Consider the following 21,136-nt stretch of genomic DNA (forward strand, 5'->3'; position numbering starts at 1 on the left):
ATTTCTGAGCTTGTGTGAGTAAGTGGGGTGGGGCTAATTTGTATATTCAAGAATCCTTATACTAAATGAAGTAAGAGTGTAGAGTTACATTCAAGCTACTCTAAGGTACAAAGAAGAAGAAAATTCACAAGAATAAATACATCATTTTGGGAATCAGAGAAGAGTTTTGGAGGGGCAAAATTATTATTTGCTACAGGAGGATTTTATGACCTTTATGATCAGATGTTTTTCCTCAACAGTAAACCAAATATTAATTCAATACATAACAGTCTGGGTAAATATTTGCCAAGACAGATATCTTGAAATACTGCAATTCTGTGTATTGGAATCACGATATACAGTGCGAGTAAGATTGTTTCGTTTACATCAGCATGATTTTTTAACTCATTTCATTGGTTTAGACTCATGCTATCGAGAATAGCAGAAATGTTGTGCACATAGCACTACTGACATCTCTATTCTTGCTGAACAGGTACTGCATTGTATAAAGGGAGTGTGAAAGACAGTCAAAAAGAGATGCGTATTTGGTGGTGGCACAAAGTCACCCACATTCCACTGCTCAGAAAACTGTACCATTTCCCTTTGTTATGTTCTACTGTACAACAGGCTTTTTCGACTGTGCAGCATCAAACAATCTGTTACTGGAAATAGGCCTAAGCTTTGCAGAAAATGATTGCCCCACTAACCCCTATTAGACAGAGCCATGTGCAAGCTACTCCGATACATGGTAGATTAACACAGGACATGCATCATTATCAAATAAAAACTGAAGCTAATGTTTCTTTAAAACTCTAAAAGGAGAAAAACATAATATATTTATTTACTTAATAAAGTTTAATAGACATTGGTGAATCATTGACATTTAAAAAAAACTGTTTGTGTGGGTGTTTGAATCGAGATTGTGATCTTTTAATGCTGCTCTTTTATATGTGTAAAAAATTGTGCTGGAAAATTAAAAACCGGGACCAGTTTTTTAAGGTTGTGAAATAATCGCGTTCCACCACCATATTTTACGGAGTATGTAAATGAATGAGTATTGAATAAAGAACGAAATGTCTGACTCTGACTTGTTTTTCCCTGAACAATCACACAGACACTTTTACAAACTTGATCATATATTCAAGAGCCATGGCTTTGTTGAATCTGCCTAATCAATGTCACCTCTCCACACAGTTTCTATCCAACAGAAATAAAAAGGGCCATGAAATAAATTAAAAAATAACAATAATGGCAAAATAATTTAACAGCACTACCGTCGACAGAGAACGCTGCTTGAAAAATATCCTAAAGATGTACTTCCAAATAAAAAATTATATCAAAACAATGTTATGGTTATCTTTTTATGAGCCCCACCACAGCAGAAAAGTAAGTGAGCTGCAAGAAGGTGTAAAGTCAGAAGAAACACCAATTATTCACCGTTCGCCTGACTCAGGCATTTTGCATTTGGGCAGTGTTCAATGGAATGAGACTCATTTGCAAGCAGAAACATTCTTCAGTTTGTAGAGACATCTGCTTTCCACACAGAGATTTATCCCAGATAAGTGCCATCAAATTGCCTTCTGTGTTAATGCAAACACGTCCTGGGACTGATCCTGGGATGGGGACTTAAGCCCCATTCGGACGGTAATTGTTTCTCGTGGGGTTGTGCGGTATTTTCATCATTGACAGGGGCGAGGCTGCAATTTTACTGCCATCCGAATCCAGCTTTTTCCTCCCACCACCCGAGTAAAAATCATGGGCCGAATTTACCAACTGTTAAATTGCCGTCTGAATCAACATCTCTAATTTTTCAAGAATATATAACTTCAAAAGTCACTCTTTATCCTTTTTGACCACTGCAGAGCACCATACCAAACATTTTATATTTAAGTAACTTGTAGCGTAGTCAAACGTTTCATTGAAAAATATGCATTTTCATTTATTCATACTTGGTTGCAACAACATTTAGTTAAAAAAATGTAAGTGCCTTTGTTTAAAAAATGTACTGGCTGAAATTTCTAAGACGTTCAGTTAGGCTATGCTTTAAAAGTGTATATGCTATTTATTTATCTTCCTGGGGGGAAAAAAGACAAAATAAATTTCAAATTTTGAAATCTACCTTGGTGTAGAAAATAAATATTCAATAATTTGATCATGGAGCCACATTATATCTATGGGACTGAACCATATAGGGCCTTTAAAAGTAAGGATACAAAAGAAAAGTTTATTAAGAATGAGAATATAGAAGGATATTGAGATATATTTATGGGAAAGATAGTAGGCTATTGATGGCACATTTAGACAGGAATATTCAATTGTGATGACAGATTAAAAAAAAAAATACATTTCTAGTTTCCGCATTATTTGTGTTGGTGAGACCATTGAAAAGGTGTACCAATTTACTCATGGAACCACTTAAAAGTTAAGGAATCAAAAGTAAAAAGTGTTTAAATAATTAGAATCTATTAAATTATCTTCAAATTGAGTTGCAGCTGTGCAAACTTTGATCAAAAAATCCAAGTGCTTTTTCCCATTTTTGAATGGTCACCATATAATGCAACAAAGACTGCTAATGTCAACCAATTTACCCAATAGATCTACCAATCTCTGTGTGAAAATAAAATTGTCTTTCTTCAGAAAAGAAAATTAACAAAATCCAGGAAAGTTTCTGTAGTCTTGTTGATTTTGACAAAGATTTAAATATAATGCAGACATGAAACTGAACTGAAGGGATCACACTTTCTGAGAGGCGGCTTATGCGCACGTTTCAGTGTGTGTCAGACAGCGCGAGACTGCAAGTAGTTATTTTTCGCAAGTCATTGCATTTAATAACTCTTTTTAATGTCAAGCAAGTCACATAAGTAACAGTTGTGTGCCCAGTCTATTCTCTGCTATATGCGTCACAGCTTTGACCTAAAACGTACACTTTTTCATAATGTTGAAGTAGTCTATTAAAATCATTCAGATATTGTGTGCCATTGTGATATGCATATTGCGATATATACATATGCGATATATATTGCACAGGCTTGTAAAAACCATATGGATGTCATTAGTTGACCTCAGACAACAGTATAAAAAAAAATCCAGTTCAGGACACCTTTAAAATGCTGCAGACATTACATTTCACATCCTTATGTCATGTGTCTTCATGGGATCTTTATGGGATGTGTCCTGAAAATCACCGGCAGTGTGAATCAAGAATCAAACTAAATCAACCAATCCCAGGGCACATTATCAGTGTTTTCCGGAGTCTCTGTGTGAAAGGGGCTCTTGGAGGGTTCCAAGAAAACAGTCAGTGAAATGAAAACAGTCAGTGGGGGTTAGCTGGGACACGTGACTATGCTCAACACAGATCCTGTACTTCTGACGCTGATTAACAATATATACAATCAATCATTGAAGATCAAAATTTGGAGGTTTGTAAAACGGAACTATGTAGGGCTGTCCCTGACTAAAGATTTTTCTAGTTGACTAGTAGTCATTAATTTAAGCAATTAGTCGACTAACACCAGGTCTACACTGGACACACCACAGGAAGAGGCCATCTACACTGGACACGACAAATAGTATAGGGGTGTGTGCTGTGTGTGTGTGTGTGTGTGTCTCTCTACCGTTTTATTAGTCATTGTCAGACTCTCTTTTTTACCGGTATCAGCCAGAGGAGAATGTCCACCAGGAGCAAAATCAGCAAACATTAACAGAAGCTTTTGAAAGGCACATAAAACACAAACCAAGCAAGGAAACAGGATAGTAACTTGTTGACTGCATACACGTTTTTTGTAATTTTATTTATAATTTGAAGGCCAAGTGCCACTAATGTTGTGTTATTGTAATGTTAAAAGGTTTAAATAAAGCAGTTCATGTTTAAGAATAGGCATGGGCGGTTTAATACAATTATTGCATGCACAGATTGCGTCTGACAGTCAGCTGCACACGCTCACGCTGCCATCTGCGAGACACTATATGTTCGCCCTGATTACAAAGTGCCAAATGTGCATAAAACCCAGTGCTGAAACTGTCATTCACCAGTTGCCCGGTAACTATATGAATTTTGACAATGCATGGATGTGAGAATGTGATGTAATTACAGAACTAGTTTTCACTTTTGATTCACAGTAAGTGCTGCGTGTTTGAGTCACTTATCATTTGCATTTGGGAAAGCAGAGTGCACCAACCATGTAGTTTATAAATCTGTTGTCAAAGAGAAACGTCTTCCTGGATCTCCCTATGGTTTTCCTCCAAAATAAAAGCTTAATGATTTAATGTTTGAAAGCAAGAAATAAAGATATTTATAACATTTATAAATGTTAGTATTGTCATTGTACTGTTTACCTGTAAAATAAAATAATGATGTATATCATAACTTACATTTTTAAACTATTTTCATTATAATTCTATAAATAAATTTGTTTTATGTTCTAATTATTGTTGAGCTGCAGGTTTAGACTCACTTAAACGACTGCATTTGTTTTGTATAATTTTAATTTAACTAAAAAGAAATTAAGAAATTAAATTATTTATTTAATCATTTAACCTGACATACATATTATATGTTTCTTAAAAATAAATGTATTGTGTTCAAAGGAAAAAATGTGTTTTTTTCCCCCAGACATTTTAAAATAACACATTTTATATTAGAGGTGTAATCTCAATACCATGATACTGTCAAATGTTTGCTTAAGGTTATCATACGTTCAGAATGTCATACCTTATGCCTATTTATGTATTATTGTTCTTTTCTCTTTTTTTTTTACCATGGTATCAACTTTAGTTTCGAGTACCATGTACTTTTGGTAGTATCAGTACCAACCAGTGTTGGGTAAGTTACTCTAAAAAAAGTAATTAATTACTAGTTACTAATTAAATCTTCAATAGTGTAATTAGATTACTGTACAAATTACTCTCTCCAAAAAAGTATTTAATAACTTATTACTAATTACTTTCTAAATTCTATATCTACCTCGACTAAGTGATTCAAGGAATGACATGAAACGATTCCAAATAAATAAAGCTACATAAATTATTCTTTTTAACTGACCAAAGTATTACAAATGTGAGAAGAATACATACAAACATGCATTTTAAAGTTAGAATTAAAATTTTAATGTTAATTCCACTATTATATTATATATAATTGCTCTAGAGACTGCACAGTATTTCATTCAAATTACATTTAAAGTAACTGTAATTAAATTACAGAAAAAATAAGAGTAATCCCTTACTTTACTTTTTCAAGGGAAAAGTAATTAAATTACAGTAACTAATAATTACTTAGTAACTTGTTACACCCAACACTGGTAACTACTAGATTGTTGGCATTGTGACATCCCTGCTTAAAAAACTGGTCGTACTAATGGTGTTCCTCGTAGAGTCTACACCAAGCGGCCCCTTCCTCTTCTCAGGTAAACAGGTGGAATACGCACCCCAAGAGTATTGTGTAACAAATAGTATTTGATAAGTCAATTTATTTGTTCTGTCATTTAAAAATCTTTTGTCTTAGTTTTCACTATTGGTAAATGAAAACATTGATATTGGTAGACCTCTCATGTATAAGATTCTATGGAGTCAAGTTCGACTGATTATTATAAGATGCAGAGATATAATTTACACTGATCCATTCATAGATATTTATTTATTAGAATTGCAACAGCTATAAACTAGTTTGACTCCTTTACTAGACTAGTCTTTGACCTTTTCATAAAAAAATGATATCCAAATTAAATGCAGTCTGAGAGCGCTGTGTTACTGCAGCACTCACTGTCAACGTGAAGAGAAGCAATAAACTTGCCGGTATGTTGCCCACAGGAAAGAGCAAAACAGACCGGTATGGACAAGATATTTCTAACTGCTGAAGTGTGTGAGAAAGCCTCTAGAATTAAGGCCTGCTGGTGGAAATTCCATTGATTCTAAGATTGGAAAACAAGTTGAAACAAACCTGGGAAACAATTTTGGTACGCGTAGCATTAAAGATGATCAAAGGTGGGATTTAGGAAAGAGCTGTAAAGTTAACAAATCTAAGTCCAAGTCAAACATTACTCACTCGCACTGTTTAAAGTGATTACGGTTTTAAATATTAGGCCAAGATTTCTAGCTGCACTGGATATGTGCATTAAAGGACTGCTGTAATTAATACCAAATTATGATTATGACTGTTTCTGAAGTAATATTATTAGAGACTTCTGTTTGCCTTGATGCCATGTATGCTTATTTCCACACAAAAATAAATTAATAAATCAATTGGTAAAATGACTTTTTACCAGATTTGGCAGGAACACTCCACTTTTCGTCTCTGAGTTAAACCGAAACCGCTGAGTTTACCGTTTATGTATGCTAAGCTATGCTAAAAGTGATAACGCCAGATACAGAGATCGGCTGAATGGATTCAAAAACGGTAAAACTCAACTGTTTAACTCTGAGGGACTTAAGAAGAGTTTAAAAAAGTGGAGTGTTCCTTTAAATATTACTCATGTTTGAATTATATATTTTCTATTTAAAGCAATGAAAAAGCATATGTTTCTGTTAATAAAGCTTTATAATACTTTAACTTTCATAAAACAAATATAAAGGCCATTAATTGCATCAACAATTCTAAACAAAATGGCCATGGGTTTTTAGGCCCAATGTAATGCAAAAGAACCTGACTGGTGACTAAGCAGGGCTCGATAATAAGGACTGCCTGATGGCCTGGGGCCAGCGCTGCAACTTCACTGATAATTTTCACATTTGTTAGCTTTGCCTATTTAAATATTCAAGCGCACATAGATGAGAAAGTGCCCATGTCTCTCAGTATGGTTCTCAAGCGGCAACGCAACACTAGCTTAACCACACACACACACACGTCTCAAAACGTGTGAATATTCACACAAAATGATGTAAAAATGCCTGTCTTTGTCAAATAGCATCGTAAAAATAGTCGGTTATATCTTAAATGAATGTAAACATGAAATATGCCAGTCACCGCCAACGTTCTCATTTTCATGGTTTCATGGCCCACAGGATATCTGAACGCAATATATCAAAAGAAAGAATAGACCATCTGTTTTATTCTTGCTTCATGCATTATTTTTAATCAACACTTGAATGTGGGTGTCATTAAAACAAGCCACATTTTGAGTAAAAAGCTGAGAAAATCGAAAGAACGACTATTGTTACATCCAGATTGGATTCATAACGATGATTAAACACAGATCGAGTCCATCAACATCTACAAAAGCTTCCGTCCTAGAGCTCGTCCTGGGTTGACATTTCATTCAATAGCACAGCCTTTTGATATAGATTCTGTACTGGTGATTGCATTATTTTTCATATGAATCTGCTTATATGAGATCGCATGTTTCTGCTTCTTCTTCACCTGTGTTTTGATCAGGAAATTCTGTACACTTTCAGGTGATGCGTAATAGCACCCCCTACCGAATAACAGTGAAAACACAGAAAATGTCATCAATGGCAGGGAAGCGTTTTCTCCTTGTATTCACTACTCTGACATAACTTTAATAAGGGTTAATCTATATTTACAACGATGACTATGCAGTGATATTTTATATTTTTGATTATTATTTCTGTACCTGAAAATCTAGTTTAGACCTACATGAAAAGCCAGAAAAGAACTGTTTTTCATGTTTATGTTTGTTCTGTTGCATTTGTGCTGTTGCTCATCATTCTATTTATTTGTCTTTAAGAATATTTAAAATGTATATGAGTTAGGCTTTTTAGAGTCAACCCTATTTATTATGGTTACATGGATCATAAAACAATAACTAGGCCTAGTAATTTACACACTTCATCTTTACTTGTGTATATAATTGTGTACATAAAATACATACTTAATAATTACATATTTTTCAAGGAATCGTTTTTAAAATGTGGTCCATTCAAAATCAATTCTTAAAAGGCGACAAACTACTTGTGTCCAGGAATGAATGCGCTTCCTTGAGTATGAAAAGTAACTGCACAGGTGACAGGCGGAAAAATCCCAAGAAAAGCTTGTCGTGTACTGAAAATTTCTGAAAATCATCCAATATCCTTTTTTATATTTTAGGGTGTCCTTTTTATGATTTTATGTTTGAGGGCGGCAGTGGCTCAGTGGTTCATGGTTGTCTACAAACTAGAAGGTTGGTGGTTCAATCCCCGGTTCCACCTGACCAAGTGTTGAGGTGTACATGAGTAAGACACCTAAGCAGCTGGGGCTGCCCCCTTACATGGCTGACACCGCCGTCGCTGTATAAATGGGTGAATGTGAGGCAATATGTAAAGCGCTTTGGATGGCCAAAGGTCTGTTGAAAGTGCTATACAAATACAGTCCATTTACCATACCACCATTTTAGAATAATTTTATCAAAATATCCATAAAAACAAAAGTGTATAAAATACATCTCAGATTAAAAAAATTAAGTTGCATCAAAATTGTATTTTATTTAACATAATTGTATGAAATTGAAATATAAGTTCCGTTTTAATATACCCAAGTGTACCTAAATTGAAAAATAATTTAATATACAGGTTTGTGGCTCTTCATTTCTTTTTAATTACCCACTTGTAAACTTATGCTCACAGTTTTATTTTTATAAATATAGTTTTTTTATTAAGAAAAATGGTTATGTAAGATTGTGGCCAAAACTGGTACTGCAATCACTATACACAGATCAGTGTGGCCCACCTCTTAACTGACATGTGACATGTAAATGAGAATTTATCAAATGTTTGATTTATCATCTCTTTTCAGAAGCAAATCACATTCCTGACCTCCAGAAAAAAAAGAAAAAAAAACTGCATTAAAAAAAAAATCCTTCGAAGCAAACATTTCTACAAGATATATATATATATATATATATATATATATATATATATATATATATATATATATATATATATATATATATATAGTATGTAATGACGCAATTACAAATGACATTTAAAAAAAATGATTACAAAATAGATTTGCATTTCCTGAACAAAATTCTAGTGCTCATGTAAATTAAATGTGGCATCAGAGTCTTTGCTGTTCATGAGCATGTCTTGCTTCTTTTGCTGTGCACAAAACATGCAGTGTAAAGATAGCAATAAATGGTGAAATATGCAGGGAAGAAAACCAATAACAGCTCAACACACAAGCTAGTGTAATAAAGACCAATCATAATTCAGCAAATATGATGCAGGCATAACTGCTGACTAAGTTTTGAAAGCATTTAATCAGTGTACATCAGGGAGATTTTTTTAGACTTTAATCTTAAATGTCTTCATAAGAACAAAGTCTATGAAAAACAACCGCATAACAGCACATCTAAAGCAGATAAAACGTTTGAATGGATTTACAGTGTTAGAGATTTGATGTCTGAAGAATATATTAATACACTGCCAAAGTAAAAACTGTAAAAATATCCAAGATGTGTCTGTAAAAAAAAAAAAAAAAAGAAGGGGAAAAAAAAGAATAAAGAGGTAATTTAATTACCTGAAATTTCAGGTAACTAACACTGATATGTTTCCACTAACACAGCACTAAACGCTGGTTTAGTGGCAGAATTCATGCTGACCCACATATCTCTCATTTGGCTTTCCAAGTAGACTGCCAGATTAACATTCAGGACAGCCAATGGGAAAGGTTTAAAGGTTTTTCTTCTGCAAATGAGATGAAAGTGGATCAAGTTGGATCAAGGGAAAAACTTTCATGCTTTACCATGACATTTCAATAAACCGATTGCTATTAAACATACAGGTCAAGCACATGAACAAAAGCATAATAGCGAGGTCAAAAAAAGTCTCCCAAAGAACATACATTTGCATCCAAGTCTAGGAGGCTGGCCATAAAACGCCACTATTCATTTCATCTGAAACCCCAAATAGCAAACCAATATTGTTCAAGACACGCTTGTATATAATTTCCAGTACTCAGGGAATTTTAAGACATAATGACTCATAGCTTCTAGTCCTCTTCACACTCACCGAAAAACAATATCGCAAACTCCAGCAACAGCGGTCAAGTGTTCCACTCGATGAGTTTATTGATGCTTAAAGCCTCCTGAAACCAGGCTCAAAGAGGAGTGTATGCGTGCCGCTCTGGGCCGGGGGGAGCCCCACAAGGACCACGTGTTTGCTTTGGACAGGCACCGCACCAGTACAGATCAGCACACTGGGCTCCTGGGACAAGAAGCCAACCAGCACATGCTCTGTTCACACTAATTGAAGCTGCAAACAACAGCTTTAGCAAATAGCATGCAGTTAGGAGCAGTTTTTGTGGCCAGTTTTAAATAACTCAGATAACTCACGATACTATTCGATATATATAACGATACCAGCGATTATACACACACAATATATTTCAAGAAAATCATCCACGATATATCTATTCTATCATTCTGTAAAAAAAAAAAATGTTTTGCCAAAAAGTCATATGATCATGTATTTCATTTATTAACAGTTCATCTATTTTTTTTAAATAGCAACAATGTACAATAAGTACAGCTATCAAACATACTTTTTACTCCCCTAAATTTCTATCTAGGTCGAAAGTCGTTTCTGTAGCAGCTCTGAAAGTCGGTGGATGATTTTTTCCATCTTTAAAAGGTTTTGTTGTTGTTGTTGTTTCAGACAGTCTGTCGGGAATTACTCTTATAGGGTCATATACATTTTCTCAACTTTTTTTAAACACTGATCAGTTCATAGCAAAATGGAAAAAGACGGTTCTTAGGCACAAGTGTGTGCACCCATAGCCATACTTTGAAAGTATGTTTCAGTTAAAAAAAAGTTTTGTTTTTTTTTTAAATCAAGATTTGTATAGTTGGGTGCATGTCTTATAAAATATAAAAAATATAAACATTTGTGAGAAAGAGAAGAGTAAAGTCGGGAGAATATCAGAAGTGTATCAGTGTATTGGATCCGTGCATTAGGCCTTACAGTGACAGCAGCTTTGTAAAGAGCTTTGTAACTTATATACAAGTATTTAAATGAGTTTAAGTTAGTCGTATGGTAGTACGTCAGATGGAGCATTACTGAATGACTTAAACCATGATGACAGTGTGCAGTTATACAACAATAATAAAATAATGCATTGGCATAAAAAAAGGAAATTTACCTTTATACTTAAGTACTTTTGAAAACGAATACTTCTGTACTTTTACTTGAGTAAAAATCTGTTTTTACAACTTTCACTTGTAACGGAGTAATATTTGACCAGTAGTACTTTTACTTTTACTCATGTAATAGAGTTGTGTACTTTGTCCACCTCTCGCGTGAACACATCAGCGCCATGGTAAAAAAAAATCAGTGCCCGTCATTCAAAGACACAGAACATGGAGTTCAGTAATATTTAAATAGTATTTTGCAGTTTAATATTCACATGCACTATATATTCGGCTACAGTCTGGAGCCCTGTGCTTAGATACACATGGAAGTGACTAAACACAGCTGTGGGTAGGCCTATGTATTAAAAATATATATATATAGATACTTGGTGCCAGAGTATCATTAACTTCTCACGGACGTAAGACGAACTTCTTCACTATAAAAACTACTATCAATTTCTAACTAATCAATCAATTTTAAAATTCCCTGCTAAGTTTAGTAGTTTTTAGTAGAAATGTTTCCCATAGTGGGCATGTCTGCAAAATGCAAATTTTGACCCCATGTAGCGCAGGATTTCCCATAATTTCATCAGCTGATATTTTACCGTTCAACATAACTATAAAATGTAGTTATATTCACCGTAAAAATAAATAAATAAATCATGTTTCCAAATTAAAATGTTCTAGTGACTGATCACATCTACACACACCTTAAGGATTATTAGGAACACCTGTTCAATTTCTCATTAATGCAATTATCTAATCAACCAATCACATGCCAGTTGCGTCAATGCATTTAGGGTTGTGCTCCTGGTCAAGACAATCTCCTGAACTCTAAACTGAATGTCAGAATGGGAAAGAAAGGTGATTTAAGCAATTTTGAGCGTGGCATGGTTGTTGGTGCCAGACGGGCTGGTCTAAATATTTCACAATCTGCTCAGTTACTGGGATTTTCACACACAACCAATTTGTAGGGTTTACAAAGAATGGTGTGAAAAGGGAAAAACATCCAGTATGCAGCAGTCTTGTGGGCGAAAATGCCTTGTTGATGCTAGAGGTCAGAGGAGAATGGGCCGACTGATTCAAGTTGATAAAAGAGCAACTTTGACTGAAATAACCACTCGATACAACCGAGGTATGCAGCAAAGCATTTGTGAAGCCACAACACGCACAACCTTGAGGCGTATGGGCTACAACAGCAGAAGACCTCACCAGGTATCACTCATCTCCACTACAAATAGGAAAAAGAGGCTACAATTTGCACAAGCTCACCAAAAGTAAATCAATCAATGTCGTGTGTATGCATTTTATAATATATATTTTTAATATTATACAACTCATATAAATATGTATTTTATAAGAGCCTAGCTGTTTATCAAGAATGCTGTTCGGGTACCAAAGATCGTCCGTTAGATCTACACAAGAGGAATCATATCTCAGAGACATCTGAGCCCGCGGCAGACGTCAGAGGGACTGCCCGAGGAAAGTCTGCTCTCGACAGGTTAATGAGCGCTGAACACCCACTGATCGTCTGGATCTCACAACTCTGAAAACTCCAGATCAAATTGTCTCTCTTTATAAATAAACCACAAAATTAATTTTTACACAAACTACATTCTCACCTGAAAGTTTTAAAACTACTATTTGTGACACAATAACAGTAGTATTTTTAAATTACGTGGAGTTTATCGTCCGCTATTGTCTTGCTGGTTGGTGCGAGCTTTGCTGGTTTTACACTCATCCATGTGGTAGTTAGTTATAAAATATTTAGCTAGCTACTGTTATGTTGTAATGCTTAATATTTGAAACAACCTAATAAATCCATTAAACATCTTACATGGTATTTAAGACAGGTTGGAGAAGTTATTTACGATAATAGAACATTCTTTTTTTGTGAATATGAATACTTCTTGAATTTTATCTTAAGAACAATCATAAGAAAAAAAGATAAGAACATTTTTAAGAAAAGTTTTTGGAAATACAAAATATTTTTATAAATTTTTTCTTAAGATGGAAAATAAGAAATTGTCAGTTAAGAATAATTGTATTCTTAAGAATGTTTTGTGTATCCAGCCCCTGCTTTTTTTTTTGTTCTTTTTTTACAGTGTATATTAATTTCCATTAGTTTCATGTTGTGCATAGGAACCAGGCAGACAGGCAAAATAATGTGCACAACCTCAGCCTCATTTCATTTTAGATCACAACACTATTTATCCACATCACCACTCATAATCAGCATAAAGCTGTTCATTCAACAGCCTTTAGTAGTCATTCCTACCTGCTGTATGGATAGGTAGACGGAAGTACGGTCTCATTGGCTCTCTGCATCCCAGAGGAATCTCCATATCCATTTCCTCTAACCCAGCCGTCACTTAAGGTGGGTAGGGGAGCAAACAGGCCGAACGGAGGTTTCTGATCTGGTAAATTCACAGGTGAGGGGGTGTTGGCTCCAAAGTGATATCCCTGGCCACTCATATCTCCCAAAGCGGTGGGCCCACCGTGAGACCCACCCATCCCAGACATCTGACAGTAGCTCCGCCTATCGCTTTCCTGTTTGATGACACCCGGTGTACAAAGCTGGATAAAGTCTGTCTCTTTCTCCGTCTTTATGACCGGCATGTTGACACTGGCTTCCACCATCTGCTGCCGTTTCCCTGTGCAGTTCACATTTGTACAGGCTTCACTGTTGCCAGTGACAACAGGGCTGGTATCCTTCAGCAAGTTGCTTTCTGCCAACAGGGTATCATCCACTGACAGTGAGGAGAGAAAGGCAGCCTCGTCGGCAACGTAGAACTCATTCAGTTCAGTGAGTGAGTCAGGTAAGTCCAGATCCTTCAGGATGTCCATGGTGTTGTCTCCAATAACCCTTTCATGACCGTCCATTTCCTTCTGCAGTTGGTCATAGGGTGTAAAGTCCAGCCCATCTTTCTCCATGGGGGACAATTCCTCCGTTTTCACTGTAAAAGTGTCCATGGCCTGGATGCCAGAACCACGATTTAAGTCTGCAATGCTCTCGTCCAAGAGTGAAAAGTTCTCCCCAATGTTGAGACTAAGGGGCTCTTTTAGCTTTTGCTGGTGCTGCATTCTGAAGGGTTTAAATGCTTTAACATCTGGTTCTTGTGTGTTACGTCCCATTAAGGATGGATCTACCATAGACAGGCTTCTCTGAACGTCACTACCGCTCAGTCCATTTGAGGAACCTTTTGATGTATTTAAAGCGGGAACGTTGACACCAATTTCCGGCACGAGGCCTCTCTCAATGCATTCCCCAAAAGTTAAATTATCAGCATTGTTACTGCTGCGTTTCAGTCCACGATCCATATCTCAGTCCTGTTGTATAAACAGAAAGATGAAAAGGGCAAAATTCAGTTCATTTGATTAAAAAAAATGACATTGTTTACGTATAAAATTAGGTATTAATTGCTAGTAAATTAGTGTTTTTACACAGCACTTATGTTAAAATAAAGTAATACCATTTCTACAGGAAAAAGATTGAAAATAAAATACAGCTCTGGAGAAAAATTAAGAGACCACTTAACATTGAAAAATCAATGATAAATAGTCTCTTCATTTTTTTCAGAGCTGTATTACAGATTCAGACTTTGACTAAACTCGAAGTTCCTCAACATAATGAAACTACACAATATGAAACTATATTGCTATCCATACTCTACCACAAAAGCTCTCTTGTCTTTAGGTGATATAACTATTTGTTTATGCGGCTTTTAACAAGTCTTTTCAGCTAAACAACGATTCAAGTTGTCTTTGACCCTTGTACGAGCTTGTTTTTTTCTCCTGACAACTTATTCAAATCAATAGTGCATTAAAGCAGTAATAAATACTGTAATTTTATAAAACTACTGCAAAGCATTCAAACTCATCCCACAAAATGGAGCTTGATGAGGCGATTGTTTGCTCAGATAATAAAGGCTTGAGGCACGTAGAGACATTAAAACCCGTGCAAATCCTCCAAATACAATGGTCGATGCAACGCGCCGCTGCCACCTGTCAGTTGAGCTTAGCTACTGCATCCAAAATGAACTTCAGTCTGACTAACCGCTTTAAATGTACATTAAAGCTTGCTAAACAAACAAAAATATCAAACAGAACGCCAATATGTACCAAATAACTTAACGAGAATTAAAAACAGTTCTAAAAACGTGGTTTAAACGTAAAAAGGCCTGGGGTGCCCAAATGACGCAAATGTTAAAGGTAGCAAGAGAAGCGTTTTAACAATGTAGGAGCTATAGTAACGGCTTGTTATTCGAAAATGTAAGGTGTTAAGCATGAAAACAAAAACAAATGTGTGCATATGGTATGTAATTTAAAAAATGCGTTCTGCATTCACCACGCAGGGAAAGCAAATGACCCCCCCGCCCCCCAAGTACATGAAACAGACTTACCTTTGCAACATTTATGAAGAAAAATGCGTTACTATACGAAATCCAAAGCTGGTCTTGCGTTTAGATGGTGTTCACAATAGTTTCTCGTTTAACTTCCCGCATGGGCAATAGATTTAACAAGACGCGCTGCCGCTTTCGACAGTGTTTTCAGCGGCGGCGAGTCGCAAAAACAACTAAATGCGCCGTAATGACGACGCATACAACTCGTGTCGCGAAATAAACTTATCCGCGCTATGAATACTCGCTGTTATTCGTCTTTTGAGGTCGAGCGGGGGGATCGCCAGCATTACATAAGCTGCTCAGCTTGTCAAACTCCCGACAGCCCGTGATCTACCCGTCAAAAGCTGCTGTTAGCTTCAACACGGTAAACGCCCCTCCAACAACAACAGAAAAACTCCAGTACAAGTTACCCTTCAGCCGTGCGAATACAAATCACAATAAAAGCGGGATCAAATCCGCGCCGAATCGACAAACGTGCCGACTCTGGTGCTAATGTCAAAAGTGTCACCAATCATACTAGTACCGCCGCTTCGGTTGGACGTGGTCAAAACTGCAACGGTCACTCCGTGTGTACACTGGCGTATGTCATTCCCTCATGTCATTTTAAACCGACACCACCGTATACCGACTGCCAAACGCGAATATAAAGCTTTCTGTACTTCAGAGTTTGATTAGGCGAGCTCGTATGCGACCTCGAGTGCGCTAGCTAATGCACATTAGCAGTCGCGAGAACTGCGCGCGCGGCCGCTGCAACTTTCGTACATCATAACGCAACTTTTGCATGCGCCTCAAAACGAGCCGAAGAAACTATATACGAAAACCTCTAGGCAGATATGCTGGGAGCATACGACAGAGAGTTTAAGAGAGAAGCATTCAGGATGGCGCAGTTCAGTCCGTAAATAAAAGGGGCAAAGGGCGCATTCGTGGGATAAAACCGAATAAAGGCAAACTGAGCAAGATTATGGTTATACCGTACTCTATCTTAGGTTAAAACGAGTAGCATCTGTCCACTATTGCACCATGTCGCTTATTAGTCCACATCTGCTCAACAGAGATAAATACAAAATGTGAGACTTTAGACTGTTGAGTAGGAAAAGAGAAAGCGACATGCGCACAAGGGGTCAGTTTAATGTCAATATTCGTACAGTCGGTGCATGATTAATGCGACTCTATTATAATAAACTATTCAGTCCAGTAAATGTGTGACTGCAAGGTTTTGAAACGACAGAAACAGAATTACAGCTTGTGAAAAGTTCCCAGATTGCTGAGGGGGAAAAAAAGAACATAGTTCACAACTTTATTACTCCAGATTCAGATTCTAGATTGGACAGCTGAAGTCTGTACATATGTAACTAGAATACGTCATTTACTTACACAATAATTTGTAACTGTAATCAGTAACTGAGAAAATGTAGGCTAGTTAAATTATGAAATAGCCTACTTATGAAAATGTTACAAAGCATATTTAAATATTTTAGCCTACATATACTGAATGTAAAAAGCTAGGATATGTTAAATAATATTAAGTTGTTGCTGTATTTGATGTGCAGACTGTGCATGATGTCTCCTGCCATTTAGTAAAGGAAAGCTATTCTGATGATTTTGATTGGCTCTCTTGTTTGAATTTGCAGCATCTGCCAATAACATCAGTCCACATCGCTGCACAAAGCATTCGGCTACAACCCATCTGAGATTGCCACCATGGGGAATGATAAAAATGTGTTCCAGACAGTGCTGGAAATTAGAAAAGTAATCAAAATGTAATCAGTTACATTACTTTAAAAAATGACTTTAGTTAAGACTACTATATTTAAAAAAAAGGGTAACTTGTAATCTGTGCCCTATTACATTTCTAAATTAACCTTCCCAACACTGGTATTAAATATTAGCTAAATTACCAAGTGACAGATGATTTTGTTTCTAACTATTGTAGTCTTACTGGATACACAGCCTTTGATGGCAACAAAAAATATATTTTTTTGTCATTAAGCCTATTGCTTAACTGATTATGTAGCCTAGTTGATTGTATCTTATTATTTCTATGCATTGTTAGAAAAGATAAAATGGGCTAGCATGGTGTGCAACATAGCTCAATATATTACTCGAAATAAATCAACCAACTGGTTCCGTAAAGAGAAAAATAAATAAAGTTGAACTGTTAGCTTACACATTACAGCAATGTTCAGAAAGGCATGATGCTACAGTTCTTACTATTTCTGCAGTATATGATATGTATTTTGTGCATAGTAAGCACATTTCCTGTAGATTATCTACTACAGAATGTCAAAATGAGCAGTTTACAACAGAGCATAATGCATCCCATAATGCAATGTTCTCACATCGACCCTCCATTTCTTGTGTTTGTCGATGAACTACTCTATGCTTAAATACTTCTGGTTCATCCATTACACAGGAAATGGAGGGTCTTGTCAAGAGCATTGCACTGTGGCATTACAGTATTCTGAGCACTATTGTTGTAAACAGCAATGTAGTATTAGTAGGAATATGTGCATGCTGTGCATATAGGCTGTTTAGCAAAGGAGTGGTGCAAATATGACATCTCTTTGTAGGCCAGGATGCGGAAGCGAGTTAGCATTTTAGCACTTCCGGTTTCCTTGTCCTGAAGTCAATGGGCTTTTTGAATGGGGTTTTGGCTAAAATAAAGTCAGTGGTACTAGCGTAGCTGCGGGTGAGCTGTGCCCACCCAGATTGATAGCTTGCCCATCCTGTCAGATACAGGGAAATATATATTTGTTTTAATAATACTATTTTCTAACATCTAACAATTCTTTAATAATAATTTTAAATGTGGTTTATTTTTTCATGCATTAAAACTATTTTCTAATATTAATAAAAATGTGCTAATTTATCTCTTCAGTTAGATCATGCCGGTAGTAATGTTATGTGTTTCTTTGCGGCAATATCCGGATTTGATTCCAACTAGCAGCTAGCCTGACATGCCAGACCAAAATCAAGATGTTTGGTCTGGAAACTCATCATCGGCAGGGCTTAATCTGAGGGGCGGGATAAACGGTTGTCTTTAAACTCCATCTGCACGCAATTGGATAGCGCTACAGCCAACCAGAGCAACGAAGGTGAAGGAGCTAACGTTAGTTGATTATTAAACTTTCGCTGTATCCGGTCGGCAAAACTCAGAACACGTCTTCCCTTTTTAAGAATGACTTCAGTGCCGTTCTTTGTTCTTTTCTCAGGGAAAAGCTCAACTCCAAGTCTTCCAGAGTCAGAGATGGGCATAAATACATGGAAATGTATTTAAAATACAAATACAAAATACTGTGAGGAAAAATGTATTTAAATACAAATACAAAATACTGTGAGGAAAACTGTATTTAAATACAAATACAGTATTTTGTATTTTGAAAATACACCAAATACATGTGAAATTGGCAATTCAGTGAAGGTATCCATATTAGGCTGTAATCTATCTGGGCCTATTCTGAATGCCAAAAAGCATTTAGATGTGTGCAACTGCTTAAAAACTTTCGTTTTCAATTTGAATTTGAATTTCCTTTAGCGGCAGTTATAATAACACAAATTACGTCAATAACTCATTCGCCCTCACTTCTTTTTCCACTCCAACATTCCAATTATTCCTGCCCACTAAAAGCTGCACAGATATATGTGCTTTCCCCGATAGGCCTATCTATGTAAATGATTTAGAAAAAGTTCCATCGATTCACATTTTATATTATTGCTACGAATCTACGATATGTATTGTCATTTGATATCACTCATCCCTAACATGCAGTAACGTTAATACTTCAAACACATTTGACAAGCTACTTTAATCAACAAGTAGAATTGACCATGACATCCTCACCTTATTCCAACAATTTTGTAAAGTTGCCGATCCAAGGCTGGGTTGTACTAGCCTAGAAATCTAGACGCACCCTAGCGGCAGCAAATCTAATCTGCCACGAGTGCCGTCTAGCAACTCTCAATACACTTCTGAGCTGTAAAAACCAAACTCTGGTCGGGCCAATCACATCGTGTATAGATTCGGTGGGCGGGGCTTAACATAATGACAGCAGAGTTGCGTTTGCGTGCTTCTAGTAAACACAGAAGCTGGCGAACGGCGGTCTTTTGAATCAGCTTTGACCGCGACTCTGGAAGACTTGAGTTAAGCTTTTCTCTGAGAAAAGAACAAAGAACGGCACTGAAGTCATTCTGAAGAAGGGAAGATGTGTTCAGAGTTTAGCCGACCGGATACGGTGAATGTTTAATCTGTCAGCGAGCTCCGCTTCACGTTGCTCTTGATGGTTGTAGCGCTATCCTATCGCGTGCAGAGGGAGTTTGAAAGACAACCGTTTATCCGCCCCTCAGATTGAGCCGTCAATGGTGAGTTTCCAGACCAAACATCTTGATGTGGGTCAGGCTTGTCAGGCTAGGGCTGTACAGCTGCGGCTCACCTGAATGAATGTTGGGGGGAGGGGCGTGTCTGGTCTGAACTAGTAGATGCATGAAAACAGCTCCTGATAAAGAGGTTGCCTGGCTCAAAGTATTTTGAGTATTTTGAAAATACAAAAATACTCATCTTAAATGTATTTAAATACAAATTACATTCGATTTTTTCCAAAGGCTTTAAAATACAAAATACAAAATAGTATTTTGTATTTCAAATACGTATTTTAAATACATGTATTTGAAATACTGCCCATCCCTGTCCAGAGTCACGGTCAAAGCTGATTAGAAAGACCGCCGTTCGTCAGCTTCTGTGTTCACGAGAAGCACGCAAGCGCAACTCGGCCGTCATTATGTTAAGCCCCGCCCACCGACTCTATACACAATGTGATTGGCCTGACCAGAGTTTGGTTTTTACAGCTCAGACGTGTATTGAGAGTTGCTAGACGACACTCACGGCAGATTAGATTTGCTGCCGCTAGGGTGCGTCTAGATTTCTAGGCTAACTAGCAGCACCTTTTTTTTTATTAAAACATGGCTAAACTGACATTTATGACACATTTAACGTGATAGTTCACCCAAAAATGAAAATGTGATGTTTATCTGCTTACCCCCAGGGCATCCAAGATGTAGGTGTGTTTGTTTCTTCAGTAGAACACAAATTAAGATTTTTAACTCCAACCGTTACTCATTTAATGCATGTCAATGGGGTGTATTTCTATGAGAGTCACTATGAGAATAAAACACACACAGACATACGAATCCATATTAAACCCTGTGGCTCGTGGCAACACATTGTGGTCTTAAGACACAAAATTATTGTTTTTTGTGAGAAACCGAACAGTATTTATATAATTTTTTACCTCAAAGACAACACTACGTACATCAGCCATCCCCGCGCCATCCCTTCCGGCAGGTGAGGTCAAATTACACGATATGGCGTAGAGATGCGCGCAAGAGGTCAGTGCTGCCGCTTGTATCCCATTGAGATACGCCATATCGTGTAAATTTGACCTCACAGCAGTCACTACCACTTGATCGCACGGAGCTTAGTTGCTTACAGTATTTTGTTTCTGCGACACTAGTAGCACCTATAGCGGAATTTTAAAAAATAAAGCGACCTCCCAAACGGTCATTCCCATGGGCGTAGATTACGCGGGGGACGTGTCCCCCTCACTTTTAATAAAATGTATTTTCGTCCCCCGCACTTTTACTGGGTCTCACCGATCCTAGTCGACCCGCTCCAAGCGGGATTCGAACCTGCGCGAGGGC

General features: G+C 36.8%; 1 protein-coding gene across 2 annotated transcripts in view; it reads right to left on the bottom strand.

The window, feature by feature from the left end:
- The window catches only part of LOC137046631 (glucocorticoid receptor-like), a 103,251-nt gene extending 86,745 nt beyond the window's left edge, over nt 1–16,506 (bottom strand). For both annotated transcript variants that reach the window (XM_067423927.1, XM_067423925.1), the window contains exons 1-2: nt 15,443–16,506; nt 13,318–14,369 (exon numbers count right to left, since the gene is read on the bottom strand). In XM_067423927.1, the coding sequence (XP_067280028.1) occupies nt 13,318–14,360 (1,043 nt within the window). In that variant the 5' untranslated portion in view covers nt 14,361–14,369; nt 15,443–16,506. The remainder of the gene's footprint in view (nt 1–13,317; nt 14,370–15,442) is intronic.
- Nucleotides 16,507–21,136: the final 4,630 nt, after the last annotated feature.

The sequence above is a fragment of the Pseudorasbora parva genome, chromosome 18 (assembly GCF_024679245.1).
Source record: "Pseudorasbora parva isolate DD20220531a chromosome 18, ASM2467924v1, whole genome shotgun sequence".
NCBI classification, from domain to species: domain Eukaryota; kingdom Metazoa; phylum Chordata; class Actinopteri; order Cypriniformes; family Gobionidae; genus Pseudorasbora; species Pseudorasbora parva.